Source organism: Amblyomma maculatum, chromosome 9 (assembly GCF_055883805.1).
Source record: "Amblyomma maculatum isolate TAMU_Amacu chromosome 9, ASM5588380v1, whole genome shotgun sequence".
NCBI classification, from domain to species: Eukaryota; Metazoa; Arthropoda; class Arachnida; order Ixodida; family Ixodidae; genus Amblyomma; species Amblyomma maculatum.
This window is the reverse complement of record NC_139352.1, coordinates 11,547,025-11,571,460: the sequence shown is the minus strand read 5'-3', so window position 1 is coordinate 11,571,460 and position 24,436 is coordinate 11,547,025. Positions and strand designations below refer to the sequence as shown.

At 45.2% G+C, this 24,436-nt stretch overlaps 1 protein-coding gene across 1 annotated transcript in view; it reads right to left on the bottom strand.

Annotated features, from left to right (window-relative positions):
* LOC146178309 (uncharacterized) overlaps nt 1-23,816 on the bottom strand; it is a 38,095-nt gene extending 14,279 nt beyond the window's left edge. Inside the window, exons 1-7 of the mRNA XM_084578128.1 lie at nt 23,627-23,816; nt 12,535-12,750; nt 11,786-11,931; nt 9,462-9,567; nt 8,688-8,845; nt 6,182-6,301; nt 5,947-6,043 (exon numbers count right to left, since the gene is read on the bottom strand). Of these exons, the coding sequence (XP_084434254.1) occupies nt 5,947-6,043; nt 6,182-6,301; nt 8,688-8,845; nt 9,462-9,567; nt 11,786-11,931; nt 12,535-12,750; nt 23,627-23,678 (895 nt within the window). The 5' untranslated portion in view covers nt 23,679-23,816. The remainder of the gene's footprint in view (nt 1-5,946; nt 6,044-6,181; nt 6,302-8,687; nt 8,846-9,461; nt 9,568-11,785; nt 11,932-12,534; nt 12,751-23,626) is intronic.
* Nucleotides 23,817-24,436: the final 620 nt, after the last annotated feature.

Sequence of the window (24,436 nt, the reverse complement as noted above, 5' to 3'; positions counted from 1 at the left end):
GCGATCATGGACCTACAAAAGCTGCAGAAACCGGAACTGTTGCAATTGTGTGAGGAATTGGGAATTGATACAAGTGGTTTGGCACGAAAACCTTTGATTATAAAGGCAATCACAGATTTGGGAGCCGATGATGAGGAGCTCAGTGAAGCATGGAACCTCATCGGTCAAAAAAAGGAACAGCTCAGACAGCAGAAAGAGCGGGAAAAAGAGGAAAAGGAGCGGGAAAAAGAGGAAAAGAAGCGTGAAATTGAAAGAGAAGCAAAAAAGCTGGACCAAGAAATTGAGCTCCGTAAATTAGACTTAGAGTTGAGCAAGAGGTCGGGCAATTGTCCCCAGCTAGCGGTACCTCTTCTCAACAAGGAGGCAGATTTCAAGACGTCAAAGTACATGCAGCCATATGTGATATCAGGGGATATCGGTCTGTATCTGGCTAACTTTGAGCGAACCTGCGAAAAACTGTCCTTCCAGCGAGACACGTGGTCTCAGAGATTATTGACGGTTCTGCCCTGCGAGGCAGCGGAGGTTGTCGCGCGGCTAAGCAAGGAGAACGCGGACAACTACGAGAAGGTCAAAGCTTGCCTTCTGAGAAAGTATAGGCTTAGCGCCGAGGCGTTCAGACAACGTTTTCGGAAAGCTACTAAGTCCAGGGACGAGAGTTACCCTGAATTCCTGTACAATTTAAGAGTTAATTTGGGCGAGTGGCTAAAGAGCACTGATTCCTACAGTGATAGGGACGCTGTAGTCGAGCGAATTCTTTTGGAGCAGTTTTATAACTGCCTCCCAGAAAAAGAAAGAAATTGGTTACAGGACCGAGGCGAAATTAAGTCGGCAACTGAAGCTGCCGAACGTATTGAGGAGTATGCTTCGCGCCGACAATTCAGCAACCCAGCAGTGGATAGGCCCCGCAATCCCAAGTTCAGTGTGATTAACCGTCAGAAAAGGCACTTTGCTAGATTTGCAAACGAAGAAAGGAAGGCTTCTTCAGGCAAACGCCCTAGAAAGGACGGCAGTGAGAAAAGTGGGGAAGTGACCAACGCGCAGAACACAAAGAACAAGCTTGGGGCTAGGAAGCCGCTCAAATGCTTTAGGTGTAATGAGCAGGGTCACATTGCCGTCAACTGCCGGAAAGAAAAGATTGTTTTCTCGTATGTCAGTGACTGCGATGAAAATATGCAGCTTTTGGAACCTTACATGCATGACCTAGTAGTCAACGGGAAGCCTTGCAAGGTACTGCGCGATTCGGCCGCAACGATGGATGTTGTCCATCCGGCTTATGTGTCGCCTTCCGACTATACAGGACAGTGTGCATGGATCCGCCAGGTAGTGGAGGAACAGAGTGTGTGCTTGCCAATCGCGAACGTGGTCATCGAGGGCCCTTTCGGCAAGTTAACAACCGAGGCTGCCGTTTCAGGAAAGCTTCCTAAGTGTTATCCGTATTTGTTTTCCAACAAATCGGACATGCTACTGCGAAAGAGGGGCATCCTTTTCGGAGACAGAATTGTGCAAGCCCTAACACGTTCAAAGGCGCGAGAACTAGCTACACTGCTCATTCCAAAAAAATCCACAGCGGAGGAAACGGCAATTAAAACAGTGGTAAATGCGGAAGATAGCAGGTCAGAAAACTTTGAGAGCGAGGCATCTCAAATAGGTCAACTTGAAAGTGAGCTTGATGAGACGCGGAATGAGGGCGTTCTTGAGAATAACCTCTTGCCGCCAGTGTCTAATAATCTCACGAGACTTTTAAGTGGAACCCGAGAGGACTTAGCTATGAAGCCTTATGTGCAGAGGGAAGCCGTGGTAAATCTAACGTTAAACCTTCCCGAGGAGATGGGGGACAACTTGATTTGCATCAGCGGAAAAGGAAGCAACGCTCAGGAGCTTCTCAAAAAGACAGAGCAGAGAGGAGAACTAAAGAAATCCCAGCTGTCCGATCTGGGCGAGATAATAACAGAGTTTGAGGCCTGCTTCGTGGACAGGCCAGGCAGGACTGATTTGACTGAGCACGATATTGAGCTGACTTCAGACGTGCCAGTGCGATCAAGGTGCTACCGATTCTCTCCAAGGCAAAGAGAAATTCTGGATAGGGAAGTAACTCGCATGCTGGAATTAGGAGTAATAAAACCCTCGGAAAGCGATTATGCTTCGCCTATGATCTTAGTAGAAGCTCCAGGTAAAGACCCTAGGCCTGTGGTAGACTACCGAAAGCTAAATTCTCTCACCAGGGATCAAGTGTATCCTATTCCGAATATTGAGGAGAGAGTAGAACAGGTCAGTAGAGCGGCATATGTGACTACGCTGGACCTTACTCGAGGATACTGGCAAGTTCCGCTCACTGAACGCGCCAGCAGATACGCGGCTTTCGTCACTCCGACGGGCAGCTACCAGCCAACAATGATGAGTTTCGGGCTCAAAAATGCTCCATTTTGTTTTTCCCGACTCATGGATAGGGTTTTAAAGGGGTGTGAAACATTCGCAGTGCCTTATTTAGATGACATTGCGGTTTTTTCCGACTCATGGGCGGACCATATGGTACATCTAAGAGCTGTACTGAGCCTTTTGCGTCAAGCTGGACTAACCGTAAAGGCCGAGAAATGTTGCCTGGCAAGGGCGACCGTGGACTACTTGGGTCACAATGTAGGTCAAGGTTTCAGGAAACCCAGCGAGATTAAGATTTCTGCGGTAGCAGACTATCCGCGGCCGAGCACGAAGACGGAAATTCGAGCATTCCTAGGTCTGACTGGGTACTACAATCACTACATCCCTAACTATTCAGCTTTGGCTAGCCCTCTGACCGACGCTCTCCGCAGGACAGAACCGACAAATGTAGTCTGGGACGAACAAAAGGAAGCCTCCTTCGTAAACCTGAAGGCTGTGCTGATTAGCCGACCGGTATTGCGAGCTCCAGACTATGCCCGAGAATTCACGGTCCAGTGTGATGCCAGTGATCGAGGGTTAGGTGCTGTTCTCTGCCAGAGAGATGACGACGGTAATGAGCACCCCGTGCTCTACCTGAGCAGAAAACTGAGTTCTAGAGAGAGGGCTTATTGCGCGTCAGAGAAAGAGTGCGCTTGCATTGTATGGGCCATTCAAAAATTGCAGTGCTATCTTGGAGGGGCCAAATTCACCGTAGAGACGGACCATTGTCCCCTGGCTTGGCTGCAAACTGCGACATCGAAGAACAGTCGCCTTCTTAGGTGGAGCTTGATTTTACAGCAGTACAATTTTGAAATAAGATACAAAAAGGGGAAGTTAAATGGGAATGCGGACGCGCTTAGCCGCTCTTTCTAAGCGGTCCGAGATGTTCCTCACCATGTATCCAAATTGATAATCAGGTTTTTTTTTTTTTTTTCGTGCGCTTGTATATGTGTGGCTATGTAAAGCAGCACGTTTGGTTTTCTAGGAATACGTGGGTCCTGAACGTCTTGAGAGTGGGCTTTTCTCGAACAACAATGGCAGTTTTCTTTTGACCTGGTCTCTTCAGACGGGAGCCGAGTGCTTGTTTAGACATGTGGTTGAGTTTCAGACAGCTCGAGCAATTTGGCCTACAACAATCAAGACAACGCGACAAGCAACAGCGAGCTTCAAGCGTTCACGTGCAGGCCATTAAGTCGTCTCTTCATGCAGCAGCTGCGACTGCTGCCCTCCGAGACTCTTCTGGCGGGGGAGGAGGCTGTTACGACCGTGCATCCGCATTTGCGCGCTCTATTGTTCGCCTGTGGGCATGGATAAGTGTTGTGGATATGTGGTGATGGTCCAATGGCTCTAAGTGAGCCTGTTTCCAGGAATCCTGTTTTGTAAGCCTGTTTTGCTTTGTGGACACCCTGCAAATGCCAAATTGACCCTGTTAAGAGAACGTCTGGAAAAACACAAAGAAACGTCCCCCTGCGGGAAATGCAGGAAGTGCTTTCTTTCTTTTCTTCACCCTTCCAGTCGAGAAGCCCTATCGTCCAGTGAGGAATGCCTACTTTCCAAAGGAGACGACAGAGTGACATGTCCGCTGACGTGCAGGACAAGAAAGGAGCATGACGCATACAGCCATTAAGTGATTTCCCAGGAATGTAGGAAAGATTTGCAATTGTCGAAAACGGACAATGCTGGGAGCGTATGCGGCGCCCACGTGCACTTGGGTTTCTGAGAAGTAAACCCACTTGTCAGAACCAGCCTGTGGTTTCTTTGCTGAAGAATAGAAATGTACCTCCTCTCCTCGCCGTTCCCGAGCTTTTCCCGCCAACAAGTGATCACGCCCAACGAAACAATGCCGGGCCAGTCAGTGCTTCAGACCATCAGTGCAGTGATGTGTTCGATTGGATGCCGATATCTGAGGGGCGTGCCCTGGATTTGGTTGGTCAGCATCTTCAGAGAGGGGCTGGACATAGGGGGTTTTAAGGACGCTGCAGAGCACGAAATGTCGCTCTGAGCCCTGGGTAAACGGCTCATCCAGTCGCTTCTCGCTATGAACTCTTAACGCTTGCCATTTTGCTGATGTACCCTTCTTTTTCGTGTAAATAATCTTGTAAATAAGTTTCTCAAAGTGCCATAAAACCGGCTTGTACATATTTCACCAACTTCGAAGATTCAATCCTACTTCAACCCCGAGTCTCTGCACGCTACCAAGTGAAGGCCGGGTCGACGTAGTCCCAGCGTCACGACAACTGCTGATCAGCGGTAGGATCTGAATCTACAAGCACGACAGTTACTCATTTTTGCAGGCTATGTTTTTTGTTTTTTTCTTGGCGGCAATCTAACGAATCCAGCAACGAAGCCGGCTGTAAAGATGAGAAACGCAGTGCAACGCTTTGAAACATAATTTTTATGCATAAAAATGTCGTTTCCCAGAGTCTGCGCAGCTCCAACATTCGAGGCGAGGCAAGAACGGCCTGTCACGTAGGCTTTAATGACTGTGGCACTAATTGAGATAGTTATTTTTGAAGCTGTACTTCAGACTACAGTTGCGGTTTTTAAACTTTATCCATCAAAAAAGTGGCATATCCACGAAGTTGTCCGCAACAATAACTTTTCCAGCAGCGACGCCGTCGCTTGCAAGAGCCATCTATCTGTGGTGTACCATTTTAAAGCGCACTGAACGGACACTTAGAAGAAACAGAATAGTAGGCCTCCATCGGTACGATACCGCGTTGAGTCCGCTATAAGTGGATATGTTCTGTAGCAAAATACAGGTGTCGCCGTTGGCGATCGATGTACAAAGCCCGCGTCTACACAGATTCTTGGAGACTGATAAGCACACGTGTGCTCACTAAATCCAACCCCTCTCGGCAAAAAAAGCTCGAGTTAGACTGTCTGGCGAGAAGAATTTTATATTCAACTTGCTCACTGTTAAACACTTCTTCGTTGCATATTCAGTTATCAAGATGCAATTCAGTTATAGCCCCCCCCCCCCCCCCCCCCGAATAAATTTACAGAAAACAACAACTGAGCAAAGCTGCCCGCAGCGTCCATTTAAGAGATGAAAAGAAAAAAGCATCGTTGAAATAGCCAGAAAGCTCTCTTCAGTTTGAAAAGAGAGAAGAGAAAACAACAGGAAAGCATGGGGCCCAGAACCTGTTCCTGAAGAAAAAAATAAGAACGGCCTATACTGAGTGGATATCGTGGTATATATAGTATATTCACTTTAGACGACACAGTGTGAAAGCAGGTGAAGCGATGTTTGTCGGAAACAGAGCGAGTCACCATTGAGTACGGCCTGAGTTTTGCTGTGCACATAAAAAATAATTTAGGGCAAACCAACGAATACTAGCGTCGCTATTATCGTCATAGGGCTCAGTATTGAAGGAGATGCCGACAGTTCGTAATGGTGCCTAAAGAAAATATGCTTAAATGCGCTTTAATCATCATCTCCTGGGAAGAAAATAATAGTTGCAATGTTTCACTGGCAAAGACACATATTTCTATACTGATAGCTTCTCTCTCGCACACTTCAATACTTGCCGGTGGCATAGTCGAAGACACCCCTGGAAACTGCCGTGTCCGCGTCGACAAAATAGGTTTCCCGAGCAACCAGAAAGCTAGGCAGATTAGCCCAGACCTGCGAAAATGGAGGGCCGTCAATTGAGCGCCTTCTGCGTAATGTGAGAACACTCGAAGAATGTTTCAGAGGGCACAATAATTGCTAAGTGACCCTTGATTTCTAGGGACCTTCTTGTCATTTAGCTAAACCACTAACCTTGCTCTTGGTCACGTCCTGTTGGTCGGCAGTCTTCGTCTCGGCGTAAAAGCTAAACACTGACGGAAGTGGAGGAAGCGTGGCTCGTTCCGCCCCATCGCAGAAGAAGCCTGCCGGTTCCTGCAAATTGTCAGCATCACTTCGAAATAAACTTTACAAATATACGTTGCCGGCTGTACGGTAACTCCATCAGAGGGCACTGAATTTACTGAAAAATATTGAGCAGGTAAAGTATTCTCAGTAAATATAGCGTTTTAAATTTTTTTTCACGTGAGTGGCTTAGAATACGTACCGTTTAAGCATTGCGAACAAACTAAACCCACATATTTCCCGAAGTGTAGCGAACACTGTTATAAAATCATTGAACGATACAGAGCATACGAAGGAACAGGGCAAGAAAAATGCCTTAGGTGACGGAGTTCAAGCTAAAGTAGTTGTGAAAGTATTCTATAAAGATCAGGATGAACAAGAAGCAAAGCCAGACCACTTTTCAGATAATTGTTTGAACCTGACGAAGCCAGTTAATCGCTGCAGCGCATTACATGCTGACGCGGAAATATTTCTGTAAAATGCAAAGAAACAAAGCGAATGATTAAAAATCAGAAACTCGCGATTACACGAAGAAAGCCCCCTGTGAAGCAATGTGAGTTATTTATGGTGTCTTATGGTATAAATTATGCTGTATAAATAGTGTCAGTGTAAAAACGATGTTCCTCCTATGGTGCTGCAAAAAGTTAGGTGAGCAAATTAGGTTTAAAGAAGTTCGGAAGGGTCAATTGGATGCAGCTCGCACAGAACCGGGTTAGTTGGAGGAATATGGGAAAGAACTTCGCACTGCAGTGGGTATAGTCCGGCTGATGATGATGAATGTTCCTCCTCCTTCGACGAAGCTGCACTGACCAAACAGAGTGCGTATGCGCACTACCCGCATCAACCTCTACGCCCGCGCACAGTTGACACGCATCAGTTGTATTTGTATATATACATTTATCAGTGACGTTTCCTGAAGTATAAGAAAACATAATAACATGAACGCCTTTATCGTTCTTTGTGGTAGTTCTTACTGTTTCTGACAAGATACTCTAGTCTATCTGTTAGTGATATTAGTAAGGTTGAAAGTTGAGCGAGTTGAATCTGGTTCATTTTGAAGGTAGCGCGAAAAACGAGGACCAAGAGTAGAAGGACGCAACACGAGCGCTTGTGTTGAGCGCTCGTGTTGTGTTCTTCTACTCTTGGTCCTCATTTTTCGTGCTACCTTCAAAATGTTAGTGATATGCTGGCCCTCTCATGCACCTCGCGTATGCGTATTTTCGCTCCTATGGCTTCTAAATAAAATACCATCAACTCATGATGCTTTCTAATCAATTCAGATATTATGTTACTGATGTCATTTTCAACCGTAAAGCTAAGGCCCAGTTCTCTAAATTTGATTTGCAACGATTGACATAGCACAATATGTGATCTATATATATATATATATATATATATATATATATATATATATATATATATATATATATATATATATATATATATTACCTCGCCGGGGTGGCGCAGTGGTTACGGCGCTCGACTAATGTTCCCAAGGACGCGGGATCGATTCCCGACCTCGGCGGCCGCTTTTCGCTGGCGGCAAAAAGCAAGGCGCTCGTGTGCTGTGCGATGTCAGTGCACGTTAAAGAACCCCAGGTGGTCGAAATTTCCGGAGTCCTCCACTACGGCGTCTCTCATAGCCTGAGTCGCTTTGGGACGTTAAGCCCCACAAAACCAACTAATTATATTTAGCAACACTGCAGGGCAGCACTTTTGGCCTAATCAAGAAGCAATACAGATATGACAAACGATAATACAAGAAAAGTTGTCTTAGAGAAATTAAAAACGGGCATCTGGTTCACCTCTGAATCGGCTAAAATGGCTTCCAAGCACTTCTCGAAAAGCATCAAGCTCAAATATAGCAATGAAAAGGGAATTCCAGCCTCAAACTGTCGGCAGAAACAAAAAAAAAAATTAATTATAGTGTCTGTTCCGGCAAAACAATACGGCAAATGAGTATTGTATGTCCAGACCTTCTGGAAGTGCCTTCGCGAAGCGGGGTAATTGGATATCAATTTTACCTCACAGGCTCTTGCAAAGTCACAGAAGACGGCTGACTTTCCTTCTTACTTCTAGCGCTTGTGTTCCATATTTTACATTAACTGAATTGGTCAATCAATAATTTTGTATCTATCGAAAACATATTTGACCGCGCATTTCTTCGTACTTGCTGTAATTCGCTTATATGTTGTTGTTGTTTTTTTTAGTATGAGGGTCACACACTACTGCTGAATATTTCAGCCTGGATCATACAACAGAATTAAAGGCCATCATCTTACTAATTATTGCAGTACCTTTAATCTTCCTCCTAAGCTCTAGCACTCATAATTCATAGCATCCTGCGCGTTAACTGCTTCTGGAGCACAGTCGTCATTCGTATTGGTCTGTTTCATGGTGTTTGTCTCCCACATACCTCAAATATGGTTACGTCGAAAACCTCTACGAAATCGGAGAAGGTATATTGGATGGCCTTGCCACCCTCGCACGTCACCAGGGCGTCCAAGGGCACCGGAGGACAGCGGCCGTAGTTCTCTGACTTGCGATCGCAGTAAGGTGTAGTGGTGCCGTTTTCTGCATTATTTTGTAGAAACGTGCTCAGATTCCAGAAATAGGATAGAGTATTCGTCAAGAGTTGCTCGCTGTTTCAAGCCCCCACTATGAATTGCTCCTCAAACCGCAGGAAAAAGAATGTCGATGCCTTCCTAAAAAACGTGAACATTTTTTCTAAAGCACGGTTCAGCATCAGGCACGCAATTGTTCAAATGAATGAACCTGATCGGATTCGTCTATAGTTTAAAATACCATCCGGTTTTTCTGAGAGCCACAGACTGGGTAGTCACTGTTGATAATGAGGTATTACATCAGTCCTGCCTGTTTTGGTACATACGCACTGATAGTGATCATCTCAGTAGTAATCATACCTTTAGATGTCTCACTCTCTTTGGCTATAGCCCAGTAGAGACCCACGATTACCGTTACATAAGCTGCCCACTAAAAAACGTATATATGTGCAGAATGTTAACCTCGTAGCTTTATAACTAAGTTTCGGGTTAACAGGTTTCCTCAATACAACAGACACGATTTGTTCAAATCCCCAATGCAAGAGAATATCAAGTTATGTTTAAAATTATGATTCGTCCACCGCAACTAGCTGTCATTCCCAAGTTCTCTTCCTTATTGTACTTACTGCTCCAGACCATGGTGTTATTGCAGTAGTGAGTCTGCCCCTGGACAGACACAGTGGCGGCAACCGCCCACTCCTCAACTCCCGCAGGCATGTCTTCGACCTGTTTCTGTAAGAAAGAGAAGAATGTAGGCATCAAGGCAAGCGAAACCATGGCGTCCATTTAACGCTCGCCGACTCGAAATTCAGACTTGTTCGTTCGCACTCAGTGCCAACACATTTTCCACGTTTACAAGAGCACGAAATGCGGAGAGGAAGGATAAGCTTACGATATTAACTTGAAACGTTTGATCTGTGTGAAGCCATCGAAAATATTTACTGCAGATTGATAGATAGATAGATGGATTTATTGAAAGGAAAAGGCAGAGAGGTTGGCCGGAATAATTCAAATCTGGCCTGCTACTCTGCACTGGGGACGGGGAAGGAGGGAAGAAAGAAGGTCATGATGGGTGACGATGTGCGAGAAGGCATATGAAATACATATACAGACACAGTAGCTTGCTTTACAAGCGCGAATCAAGTCCGCTGGCGCACAAAAAACGGCAAAGAGCATGCCAAGCGCCCAGCAGCAGTTCCTCCGACAGAGGCATCTTGTCCAAACGCTTCAAGGAAGCGGCTAGCACACTTCTTTCGCACGCATACGCTGGGCACACCAATAATACATGGTCCATAGTCTCTGCGATGCCACAAGTTGAACATTCCGGTGAGTCCATCTGTCCAATTAAATGTAAGTACTTGCGCGTGAAAGCCACGTTTAAACGAAGTCTATGTATCAAGCATGCCTGATGACGCGAAATATCACGCGGAACATAAAATTTAAATGTTCGATCGAGCCTTCTTAGACGAATGTGTCGGGCATCTGGCTGGGCCCAGTAAGCTGCTGTAGCATTATTCATACAACTCTTAAGAAGGCACGTCGTATCCGCTCTTGAAAAAGGCACAGCTGTTTGGAGGCCATTGATGAGTGCGCTTTTCGCTTCAACATCGGCCTGATCATTTCCATGGAGTGGGCAGGGATCCATTGAAACATTATCATGTGGCCTTGCAGCTGGGCAGATGTGAGGAGCTCCGTAATGTTTAGTGCCAGGGACTGATGGGCAGTGTGGCGTAAGAAGTTTTCCAAAATTTGTAATGCACTCTTTGAATCCGTGAATATACACCATTTTTGAGTTGGTTCCCCACATATGTAGCGAATAGATTCCCGAATGGCTACAAGTTCAGCAGCGGCTGATGTAGAGGTATATCCCAAAAGGAAATGCAGAGTCGTTTTCTGAGCTGGTATGACCACAGCTGCAGCGGATGCCTGTGCTGGCACAGATCCATCGGTGTATACGTGAATATAATTACGATATTTTGACCAGATGTGCGCCAGAGTAAGTTGTTTGAGTCCACTAATTGGCGCCATTTCATTAGTATTCCGGGAACACGAAGGTGCTCCAAAGGTTTATCCAAAAAGAACGCCTCCTTATTATTGTTAAAAGCAGTGAAATCACGACCTGCCCTTCCCCCCGTCCCGATCCCTTTTTTCTCTTTGATCACGCACAAAGCTCAATAAACGTACTCAACAAGCTGCCATCATGCATAGAGGATTCTGTGTTCTAACGCAGATGCGCATTTTTGTTTTCTGTACGCACTTAACCACTGATTACATGAGCAATGTTTCTTATGTATGGTCCCCTTAGTTGCTTCTTTTACAAGACTGTTGTGTGCTAGATTTGAGCATCACGAAAGAGAAATGTAACGGACCATAACACCAATAATTTCAATGAAACCATGACATCCTAGCAGTAAATCACCGAAGGTGACCCATTAGATTTAAAAGACATTAAAGAGTGGCGGGGGGCTTCTATGGATAGAATTCCCTGTAATAATCACAACGTAATCACTTTCGGTAATTAATTTGATCACTGTGATAACTACAGTAAGGAAAGTTATCACTGTAGTAATCACTTTGAACGTAAACGGAGATTCTTTAGACTTAGAAAAGACCAAGAAAAGAAATGCAGGTGGCCAATTTCTGAATTAAGCTGTGTGCACGTGTCACGAGAAATTTTTGGGAATCGGATCCCGAAGGATACTTGGAATCACCATCCACTTCAAAGCGATGGCAACCGTCTTGTATAGACAGACGGGAAGATATCTCGAAGCAATTTTCTCGCACATGAACGCCGCTGCTGCTCCTGCTCCCGGAGAAACCGGAGAAGACAGCCAGAAGATCGACTTCGCCGAGAACAAGTGCTCAAAGTTTTTTTAGCGACCAAGGGTTCTTTGTTTTAGATAGCCACCCTATTGAGGGCGTTATATACAGAGAGCATTGCATGGAATACCTTTTGGCCTCCATCGAAGCGAATGAGTGAGTCTGGCGTGTCGAAGATCTTGCGGTCATTGGAAGTGCGGAATGCCACCGGGAAGTACGGGTCGTTCTTCTCGGAATCGGGGATCCCGCGAGTAGTGGTGCATTGCCTTGTATCCCCTGCGTGCCGTCGACCGCGTTTATGGCTTTAGGGTCAACACCTATTACAGTACTACTAATATTCATGTCATAAACTGCTAGTCGTAATGCTATTACCATAGCAGTGGAACAGATAATTTATTGCGCAGAATAATCGACAACGCTTTCAACTAAAGGTGCGACCTAAAATAAACATACAGCTGAGTACAGAACGGAAGGTAATCGTGACATATAGGAAGATTGTTTTTAAGCCCGCAGATAGCTTTCACGCCTCACACGTAGTTTTTATTTTTTTTCTCTCCAAAATATGTGACCAGCGGCAAGAAACTCTTTTCGCGCATGTTGATGCATGCTTGCGTTAGAAAGCTGTAGCGTAGGTTGCCTAAAGAACATTGCTGTTAATGAATCAATCAAGCAAGCGACGAACTCTTATCTTTTTCTTAACAGAAAGACTACATTACGGGTGAAATCAAATTTTGTTAGGCAATGTCGGCTAATGATGACACATATTTTGTACTCATCGCGTCGCATTGGCATGAGTCATCCACTGTTATGAGGCCACCTTAAGATTTAAGCTTCTCTCACCTATGACTTCACAAGAACGCTCTCATGTTATGTGCTCACCTTTAGCCTCATAGAGAATGTCTCCTTCGAAGTCGTACAGCTTGATGTATTTCACGCCCTGAGAGAGGCGAGACACGTACAGGCGGTTGCCCAAGCCAAGTCCCCGGCGGCTGTAGGCCACCGTGAAGGCGTAGAGGTTGTCGTCGAACCACGACTTGTACATCACGTTCATCTTGAAGTCAGATGGAAGATACGGAGCGTTCGGTTGCTTTTGACCTGCACGAAGGACGAAAGAAGTAGATGTAGCTCATTACAGTGCACCGCGAACGACCAACTGATACAAAGAAAAAAGTTTATTAGTTGCAAGAAAGACTTTTAGGGCAGCAGTCCAACGGTCGCAATTCCATGAGAGTGTGAGGCTCAGACCGTACCTAGTGGATGCATCAGGTTTACAAAGCACAGCAGCATGATGACAAAGGGAGAAAGGGGGTCTGAGAGGCCTTCAGCTTTTCCTGAATGTCGCTGTTCTTATCATACAGGGCGGGTAATAATGGCAGTCAGCTATTATTTCTGCATCGACAGTTCCAGAGCACATATGCTTTGTGTGGACAAAGACTGCATGTTGTACAAGAAAATCTAAGATGATTTAGTGTGCGGGTCAAGACGCTCTGTATAGCTAGTCTGCACCGCACCGGCCTCAATATGATATTCTCTGACACGTGTTGGGGTCGTTCGTCACGGGAGGCAGGAAACAACATCAAGGGTGACAATAATACAGTCATGCAAACGTCAAGAATGGCGAAGATAAGCCAGTGGGCATGTTGAAGTGGTGACTAACGAGGTAGGAAAGATTTCCGCCCACCTGTGCATTATATATATATATATATATATATATATATATATATATATATATATATATATATATATATCCTCTCACTCCACCACTTTCTAAATTCTCCCGTATCAGAGAAAAAAGCCTGACTTCAGAAGGCTGCATTTAAATTCCTTGATATGAAAAAGCAATCTCCGGGTTTATTTGTCAGGAGCGTCGAGTTGATCAAGTTGCTTACTCTGCTGAATCGACAGCATTTAGGAACGCCTGGCATTACAGTGAACTGGAACAAAGTAAAATTGCTACTTTGCAGCTACCTGTGGACAGAGACAATAATTTCGGTTCTTTCTAAGGCGAAAGCCTTAATGGCTCACGACTCGCCAGCGTGTCCGCCCGGGCATATGCCGCGAGAAGTGCCCAACTTCTTCGCGAGATTCCGCGGTATACTGCGAGACTGTGACGTCACGACCAGCAGTGACGTCATGACAGGTTGTGACGTCCTCAAGATGCCACATCCAGTCACATCTAAAAACCTTAACTGACGTCATCATAGTGTCACTTCCGGTCATGACGTCACATCTGGTCATGACTGATGACATCACCAGGCGATCCAAACATGCGAAGCTGGCCGGACGACCGTGCTGCGCTTTTTATTTGGCGTTTTCTTGAACGCCACACCGCTCAGCATACAGAGGCAGGTGCAGTAAGGCAGGAATCAGTAGCGTTTCAAACAAAGGCTTTCGCCTCATCGAACTTTAGTGGTATAAAGTGCCCCCTGGAATTTTTGTTAACTATAAAGCAACATGATACGCCGAGAGACCTCCCCAAAATTTGTGACAAGCGCACCACATGTATGTGCCTACCGTATAGTTTAATATATTGGAAAATATTGAATGAACATATTAAGTGCCTAAAAGAGGCAGGTTGAAGGAGACTGGTATAGGTTATTGGGCAAGGGAGAGGGCGTTAGCGTGATCATCCTAACTGACTTTACATGAAAGGGGGCGATTTTTCGGTGCCAATTACCAGAGGCACGTGAAGATGGCGTTCGCGTTCCTCGTGGAATTATATATCTGCCTGCTTGCGGTCTTTATAACATTATACTTGTATGTAGCAATTCTTGAGAGTAAAAGAAAAGGTGCAGGGTTCGAGCTTTTGTAACTCAGCCACTCCACAAATACTTCGACTACAGAGCAGCCGCCCCGTGCGGTGCTCTCTAAGGCGATAATATAACGCCAAAAGTAAGGCGATCTTTCTTGGCTCACGAGAAGCGTGGACAGGAAATGCTCACAGCAAGTGGCACAAAGCTCAAGTGACCTTGAGACATCACCATGAAAAGAATTTTACACATGAAAAGTACGACGGCATGCAGAACAAGCACCCTTGTGGGAGTGCAGCTCTCTTCTTTGTCGTCTACGACGCCCCATTTGCTCGTACTGCGTCTTAAACGAGCCACCATTTGGTGCCACACTTCCCGTCTTCGTACCAGAATAGTGACGCAATGGTTCTTCGTGCGGCGTTGCGGTTGGGGCCATACCATTTCTCTTGCTAAATAGCATGTACGTGCTAACCCAGTTTGCGATAGCGACTGGAATCGACTTGTGTACCTCCAATTGTATGCCGTAATCAGCTCACTACCCCACGTAGCTTAAAACAGCGGGCACTGCCAGAAGAGGAGGAGTAGATAGGAAACCACAGAGAAACAGGAAGAATATGGAGGGTAACGCGCTCCCCTAAGTGGCGCGCGCAACAGAAGGGAGCGTGGGGATCGGTCCTAAAGGGTCAGACCCCTTTCTGTGATCGCCCGTTCAAAGGTATACGTCCTCATCGTCATCGGCAGTGGGGTGTTGTGAGAGCGAGCTTTCGCCTTCATTCACGTGCACTGACTGTCCTAAGTGTCCCTCTGAATGAATGAAGCCTTCATTTTATCGAAGGCATAGCTATCGGCCGCTGTTTAGGTAATTAGGGAATTAGGGGAGATGGGAGTGAGTGCATCTTCTCACTTCTTCACGGTTCTTCAAGCTGTTTCTCGTTGCTTGCCATGCTGCTGATCTGCGCGTTGTGGACCTCTCTTAAACATACTCGAATTGATTATGAGGCAGCGCACCAGAAAACACACGGACAGGAAGTGGGTGCGCAGCCTCATAATCAATGGCGTACCAATTAGCACAATTATCCGCTTTACATACTCAAAGCAGGCCGCTCTCACTGCCATGGGTGGCAATGGCGTATTGTATTGCGGTGCTTGATAGTATCTGATGTGCTAGGGTAGGCATGTCGTCATGTGGAATTGTTTTTTTTTTTACCTTGCCTCTAGAGGAACGAATCGGAAACTATGAGGCGCTTTTCAACCGGATGCGCCTGAACAAAACAACTCGTAATAAAAAAAATGGTTTTAGCTGACCTTTCAAGGTTGAATAAAAGGTTTTCTTTTACAAATACCCCTCAATCATTGTTACACTTATGATGTGTGAGAAAACTAAAATTGCTACCGGCGTTTATGTCACTATATTGTAAATAATTGCAGTGGTCGCTTCGCGCGCAGTCATTTGTGGATAGTGCCCGGACACTTGCGCGCGAACGACGCGAACTATGTTGTCCCTTTTTGTATGTTTTGCAAATAATCTACAAATCTCCCTGTGTCCTTTCTTGCTATCGCTCCCCTCTGTACTTCCTCCGCTATCCTCTCCCTATCCCGTTTCTTTCCCGCTGGGAGCAGCTTGAGTGCTTCAGGATTTAGATAGCAGTTGCCGCAGCCGGCAACCACTACCACCATCACCCACCGGAGTCTACAATCGCTAGCCGCGCGGGAAGAGAAGGAGTGTTTCGGCCAGCGTGGTTATAATTTTTTCTAATTAAGAATATTTCTCGCGGTGTATGGTCTGAGCGGCCGCCGGTGCGTTGGCCAGGTGCATCTAGTCTCGCGAACTGCTGCTTATAGTACGAAACTAGCTATTTACATGGTCCTTCAGAGTACAATTGAGCTCACTGGACTTTGACATTAGAATGAGCGCGCAGTCTGGGCCTACAGAAAGAACGGAACAATATTTATGGCCATTGCGTTTGCATGAGGCTACAAGCACTGGGTAATATTTCAAACACGCTAACGAAGGAATAAATACACCAAGAGTGCGACACTCTCGAGTGTCTGGAAATAAAAATTCGAAGAGGCAGTTAGTTCTGAGTACGTGCGAAGTGTGAGAGCACAGTGGTCTGAGGAACTCGTCTTCCCTGGGAAAATTGTGAAATACCTGGGAAAATTGTGAAGAATGAAACCCGACGTAAGGCCAACCTGCATGGAATGTGTATAGCGTTGTTTTGTATGGGTACGCGCTGGAGAGTTCTGGTTACAAAATGACATGAAAGTGATAGGTCAGCTCATATTCGACTCCCCTTGCAACATTACAAAGCCCCGAGTAAGCACCGTGTCACCATCCTGCTTTCCTTCACTCCCACGTGCTGCAGTTGCACCACTTGTCACCACCGCGCCTTGCGCGACACGACGACCGCAAAATCATGTACACAGAGGTGATTGCCTGTTGACGTCTGATTGTACCATTTTTAGAGCCTACTGAAGCCCTAGAATACATTCTATTGTGTATGCATTCCTCAGAAAGGAAAGATAAATTATGATAACGCACGCGGTTTCTGTACGGCCTACTGTCGGGCGTTTTTGCTTCAACAAAGGCTGAATTCACATAGTTTTCAAATGTCACAAGAGGACAACCTTTAAGAAATTTGCCGGCATGCCGGAATGTGGGCAAGTCGATGCCGGCATGAGGGCAAGAGTCCAGAATTCAGTTACAGTTCTCTGCAATTCGTGCTGCGGTTAGATCTCTTATCTATCTGGGAATCACAGCTCGGAGTTCACCTCACCATGAATAGGCTTTTGTCGGGTCTGGTCAATAGGCTCGCGCAACGCGTGATAACGAAAAGGGTGCGACGGGTGAAGGTGAAAACAATGGACTCGTTATCGCATCGGTGTTGGCGCTCGAGCGGCGTTTAAGCCTTTAGTGAACCCGACTTCCACAGGCCACGTGTAGCCATTTGGTACGAAACACAACTATGCCGTAGTGTGTGTGCACCGCGATAAATGCTGGGGAACAGGCAGCTGATGACTGCGGAATGCAGTGCGCCACCTTGGCGCTGGACCATGTGCCAGATTCACCCATGTCACCCATCATGACCTTCTTTCTTCTCTCCTTCCCCTTCCCCAGTGCAGAGTAGCAGGCCAGATTTGACTAATTCCGGCCAACCTCTCTGCCTTTTCCTTTCAATAAATCCATCTATCTATCTATCACCCATGTGCCGTACCGAACAGCTCCATATTAAGACAAAAGCCTTTAATGGCTCATGCTGTCGTGGACAAAATGTGTCCCGATTTTGCGGCGTTCCGATTGGCCGAGGCGGGATGACGTCATAGAGGTCTCGACCAATCACAGAGCACGACCACAGTATGCGCTAATGCGTGCCTTATATGGCCATATGTCAATCGATGAGCAATTACTAATTAATAAATGAATAATTGATTATCAATCGATGACTAATCAAGTAATTCACTGATTACCTAATTAATGATTGTAATTTGCTTAGGTAACTAATTACCTGCCCGGATATTAATTAGTTAATTACTAATTAGTGTCAGTTGCGTAGCAGAATGCGGCACTCAGGCTTTCGCCTTTCACTACTTTAGTCGCTAAAGTCCCTCGTAGTTTTTAGTTTGAATCATGTGGCGCACCGAGGGCTCCGTGCTAGTCTCAATCGTGCGCACTGAATGTCAAGCCGCGGACATCTTCACATTCCATCCACCTTTGAAATACGGTCGCAGTGGCTGCTATTCGCTCCCCATTGCACCGTAGGTATATATAGCAGTAGAAAGAAGGGCATTGTGGATAAGGACATAGAAAGAAATTTAAAAGGTGAGAATAAATAGTACAGAACACATGACCAATACGCGAGATGACAGTCGCATGTTGAGACGCGCGTGAATAGTGGTGTCACGTAATTCAAACAGCGTAGGAAGACTTCCGAACTCCCGACCGCGCACTTACAAGGTCCTGCGATAGTCGCCTGCTTCTGGAAGGCACGAAACAAGAAAGCAACACCAACCTCCCGCGCTCGTACATGGAGCAGGCCACAATTACGCGGTCTTTAGTTTCACATTTTGCAGAGTCTGCATTGAGAGAGGCACCACCGTAGGACGGCGACTCCCTACTATAGGTCGCTGCTGTTGGCTGCGCAGCCACCATGACTGCCACGAGAATATCGGAAAGTCTCCTAATGAAATGTTATTTGAAGACAACTCTGTCATATGTCGATTTATTTCTTGTGTACTAGTGTCGCATCGCACGTGCGTAAGGTCAAAAAAAAAAGGTCATTTTCACTCTTTAGGCAAAAATACTTGTGCCGACCCTTCGCTCGTATAGTATCAGTATGTATGTGAATACTGCCATTTAGGAACAATGCAGAAACAAATACAGGCTTAATATCTGCGTTACAATTAACTGTTCTTAACGAAGGGAAGTAGGGAAAAATTGCATTTTTCTAGTTCTAGCCCGTAGCTATATTTTTATACTGGGAGAATCTTAATGACAAAACATTACTTCTCCGATTAGGCGAATAGCCGGTAATAATGTGTACACAAGCTGGATTGAAAAAAAAATTCCTGACCAGCTAAATATGAAAAAAAAATGGATGGCGTCATTAAGCGGTCCTATTGCGCCCAAGCCGATCTAATGCATCAAGACCCATCCCTGATCGCGGCCAGGGTCACTTGAGACAGTGCTATATATCGTCATTCGTCTGTACGTACTGACCAGTTACCGGCCTCCATATGGCGCCAGTTTTCTTGGCATTTGTATCGTGATTGCGACAAAACTGTTCATCGTAAGCGTTCAGGGTATATAGCATACATTTGCTAGTCATACAAGGGGCTAGCTCAACACTAGAATTCGAACCAGCCGCACATGTACCGCACATTGCATACTTTCAAACAGGGGTTTCGGCGAATAAGGATCACTGGCGAAGCGTGAACCTCGGCAGAACACGTGGAATAAGCAATCACCTGCACTGCACACAATAACACAATAGTAGCAGGAGAAAAATCTTAAATGTCAAAACCTTGACTTGAAAACATTTCGCTTGCTGGGCTGCAATGCTTTCGCATTAATCTAACTCTAGTTTTTGTTTTTTTGCTTTTTACTGTTTACAGATATGTATCTTAAAAACTATGAGAGATGCAATGGTATCGTCTGCAGGAGGCTGGTTTTATACAGATTAATGATAAGATGATTTTCAATGATATCTAATCAAATTAATCAATTTCGATATGGAAGAAGCATATCCTAAGTTGAAACTCAACGCCGTCAGCATGAAAGGTGACCCTCTTTCATAATAGAAGAAAATGAAAAACAGCGCGAAAATGAAGACGAGACCACACTGCACCAGCGCCTGTGTTGTGTGGTTTCGTATTCGTTTTCGCGCTCTTTTCATTAACTTCTATTATGCACCAACTGGCCGGCCAATATGCTCTCTTTCATAACTTTTCATTATTGACAATATGCCTCTAAATATCCGACGCCAAAATTATGCACCTCACGGCTTACTGAGTATATATGCTTTCATGTACCACCCATTTTAAAAATGGCATCAAGTGCTTGGCACTGTCACCAAAATCATACGTCATTTTATGCACCAACAAATGCGGAAAATCAATCTCTATTTAAAACATAAAAACTGCAAGGTAGGATTTTTTATGAATGTGCTATGCGCTACAGACAACTCGACGGTCAGACGTCTATTTTTCGTGTTCAGTATTTTTGAAGACAACTTAAAATATATCGCCTCATTGAAGCCTAAAGTACCAGAGTGAGAATGACTATAATAATATCAACAATGCAGGTATGTGTTCTGAGCTTTAAACATGACTATAGAGGAACAATCCTAAGCCGCCCAGCAAACAACTGTTTTGAATTACAACTTAACAATATTGATAAGCGCGAAGCTGAAGTGGCATGGGCGTTATAAACTGTAGCAGGCCTCAAGTCTTCAAACTTTTAAAAACGTAGCTGAAACGGTGCCACGGCTCCGTTCTTCTCGATATCTGCCGGCACAGTTGATATGTGGTAGCCTAATCAATCTACTATACGCAATCGAAAGTGCATCGCCCTCCAAAACGGACGTCCTCGAGCTGACCGCAATTGCGCGACGGCTGCGATGGTTCGTGGAGCTTTTTTTTTTTTTCTTTGCTTGCTCGTCCCACAGATAAACCTTTATCGGCACCTCTGCTTCGCGATACGACACCCCACTCTGAAATTAGCTTGCAAGATGACGTCCCGGCCATCCAACGACTGAGTGGAAGGCGGTACTCTTGCAAAACCGCCTTCGGAGAAAGAATTGATTCCCGATGGCGTAAGCAAATACTGGCTTGTGATGGTAACTTTACAATTTGACTAAAAGGGCTTTAGGCATCTGTAGAGTCGCAACAGAAATATAAGGAACCGGAAAAGCACAGTGATATAACTCACGCTGTCAGTTATTCGTCATTTACACATCATATTGCCGCGAACCATTCAAATGTTCTCGGCAGGCACCAGCAAGCAGTCTTATCCCTCTGGTTCGAACGCATGTATCAATTCTGTGTTCTTTGCTTGTTCATGTTCGTTGTCGCGAGACGCGGCTTTATCATTTCCTTTGTTGCGGCAGATGATTCGAGATGTATCTCAAAAGATTCCAGCCACGCACGTGTGCTTCTGCAATGTTCCAGGGTATGATAGTCCCCGTCTAGATCTTTTTTCGACGGCTTTCAATTGAGCGCTGACGAATGAAACGGGCATTTTCAGTTCGACGACCGACGAACACGTTTGCTGTTATCGCCGCCGCCGATTCGCTAAGTTCTTTAGCGGACACAAGTGAGCCCAATAAAGAGTTTCATTCAAGTGCAATTCGCCAGTGTCTATTTCTGGCTACCGGACTTGCAACCACTATGTGACAGTATGAGCGTACGTGTTTCGGAATTATTATTATTATTATTATTATTATTATTATTATTATTATTATTATTATTATTATTATTATTATTATTATTATTATTATTATTATTATTATTATTATTATTATTATTATTATTATTATTATTATTATTATTATTATTATCCCCATCATCATGATCATCATCGCGTACTTCATTGATGTATGATGCAAAAGCTGATGAGCTATACACACAAAGTGTACATCAGAGTGTACATCTTTCACAACACCCCAATCCTTTCCTCAGAAGCGACAGCGGGCAGTTCGCAGTGAATCTTTAGCTTGCTGTGATGTGACTGTACTAACTTCAACTATCCCTCTCTCACAACTTTCATATCCACTCATCCCCTTCCCCCAGTGCAGGGTAGCAAACCGGTTGCTTTTACTGGTTAACCTCCCTGCCTTTCCTCTTCATCTTCCTCCCCCTCCTCCTTAGCTTGCTAAAAGGAGTATGGAAGGGACCGGAACAGGGCACCCGTAGATAAGCAGAGGGCAGTTCTGTGTTCATAGCGTGGACGGAAAGAGAGAAATAAGGAAAGCGGCAAAGACACAAACCTGATGGACTAAAATATTTCAAACTGTTATTAGCGCAAAATATCCTCCTTCTTGCTTCTATATCCACCGAATAATTTAGGACAATTTGCGTGTTACAGAGGATGAAGCTGTTTAAAGTTCAGCCTATATATTAATACATCAGTGGCTTTCAAGGCTAGAGACAAAAACTCGTGGGCTTGCGATATTGGCGCCACCAGAAATAATTTATTAAATAAGTGATCAAATAAAGTAAAACTTGTAGGCGTGAGTTATTGCGTGCATAAACGAATTGAAGATTATATTAGTTGTGATATTATGGGAAAGCACAATAAACGAATGATAAGGAAAAAGCGAGTGCCTATCGGAATTGTGGTAGCATGCTGAAACAGCAGCGAAAGTGCCGAGAATCTTTCCGTTCAATCAAAATAGCTCTTTGGGGCAGTTCAGTTCAGTTCAGTCGTGTCCGACTCTTCGTGACCCTATGGACCATGTCACGCCACGCTTTCCGGTCTCTCACTATCTTCCTAACATCACATAGCTTCATCTGCAATGCCTCGAGAATGCCATCTAACCATCGCGTTCGCTGCCTACCCCTTCTCCGGCGACCCTCAACTTTTCCCAACATCAAATCTTTCTCCAGCGACTCCTCTCTTCCCATCAGATGACCAAAGTGGCTGAGCTTTAACTTTAGAATTTGACCCTCCAATGAGCAGTCAGGGTTTATAGACGACAGTATCGACTGATTTGATCTTCTGGCAGTCCAAGGAACTCTCAAGAGTCTTCGCCAGCACCACAATTCAAACGCGTCAATTCTTCGGCGGTCAGCCTTTTTCACAGTCCAACTCTCGCATCCATACATCACAACTGGAAAGACCATAGCACGAGTTATACGGATCTTGGTTGGCAGACTAATGTCTCTGCTCTTTACTAGGCGGTCAAGGCTAACCATTGCTCTCTTTCCCAAAAGCAGGCGTCTCCTAATTTAATGGCTGCAGTCTCCTTCCGAGGTAATCTTGGAGCCCAAGAACAGAAAATCTGTCGCAGTTGGGGCAGTTGGTTCATACTTAGTATACTCATCTTTCCTTTCCTTTTCCAGCTCGGTGTACCACGCATAAAACAGCCGTTTGTTGTTGTTGTTGTTCTTTTGTTGTTGTTGTTTTTTGTGCTGTATTTTTCAACCGATTTGGCATTAAAGTGTTATCCCTCTTTTTCTCAAAGCCTTTTATTTATTTATTTATTTATTTATTTATTTATTTATTTATTTATTTATTTATTTATTTATTTATTTATTTATTTATTTATTTATTTATTTATTTATTTATTTATTTATTTATTTATTTATGCCGCTGAGTTTGCCACACGACATAAAAGGTGGTGGTATAGCGTCACAAAGTGGCAAAGTACTACTATTCCAGTTCCCGACAAATGCCCACACTGCGAAGAACCGGCTTGCGACACCACTGTACGGCATCTAATATGGACATGCCCAGGAACTTCCCATATGCGCAACACCATTCTACAAAAAGCTGGACTTTCACCAAGTAATGACTCTCATTTCCACTTATGGACAACAAACAACATTTATGCACGCAGTTTGTGTGACTTCTTGCACATGGCTGCACTCCACACAAAGCCTTTTAGATCTTTTACACGCGTACGCATGGCATCACACTCAGGTCTCCTTGCAACACACCTGCCTATATACGCGAAAGAAAGAAGAGGCACGGGCAGCGCACTCATAAGCAGCAATTTACTCACACGCTGCGAGATGAGCGAGTCCTATGAGAAGAAGGCAGAGGCTGGGCGCCATGGTGGAGACTACGTTCAACTCCTCCTTGATGCGTTCGGCGTGTGGGTGGTTGTAACACACGCTGTGCGCTTCTGTACTGCTCCAAAGAGAAGCGACTGTCTCCGCAGAAAACCGCCCACCAGACAATTGTCCAGGGGCGAAATGAGTGACAAGAGGCGCTACAGGGCCTTATCTGACCGCGCATCGAGATCGAAGCTGGAACGCCCCGCCAGCACAGATATCCCCCCACCAGCATTGTTCTTGAGCAGGCGTTGCCTGGAATGCCCGCTGCCCCACTATCCAGGATTTCCGGTTTCTCGGTGATTGTAACGTGCTTGTAACGTGATTGTAACATCTACTTAGAAAAATAACTCTTTTTTTACTGAAAACGCAGGGGCAGACTTCGGGGTTGGTTATGTTCTATTCGTGGCCACCTGCTGTGTACGGAATGATCCGCACGTAAGGCGGCCAAAACGGGGCTGTTTGCACGAGGGAAATAATTGTATATTGAGTTACCGGTAAGCTGCTAGTCATAGTCGCAGATTATGACTAGCAGCTTGCCGGTATCGCTCAAGAGGAAAGTGTACAACAGTTGCATCTTGCCTGTACTCACCTATGGGGCTGAAACGTGGAGGCTAACCAAGAGAGTTCTACTTAAGTTGAGAACAACCCAGAGGGCTATGGAACGAAAAATGGTAGGGGTAACATTAAGAGATAGGAAGCGTGCAGAGTGGGTCAGAGAAATAACTCAAGTTACCGACATTCTAGTGGAAATTAAG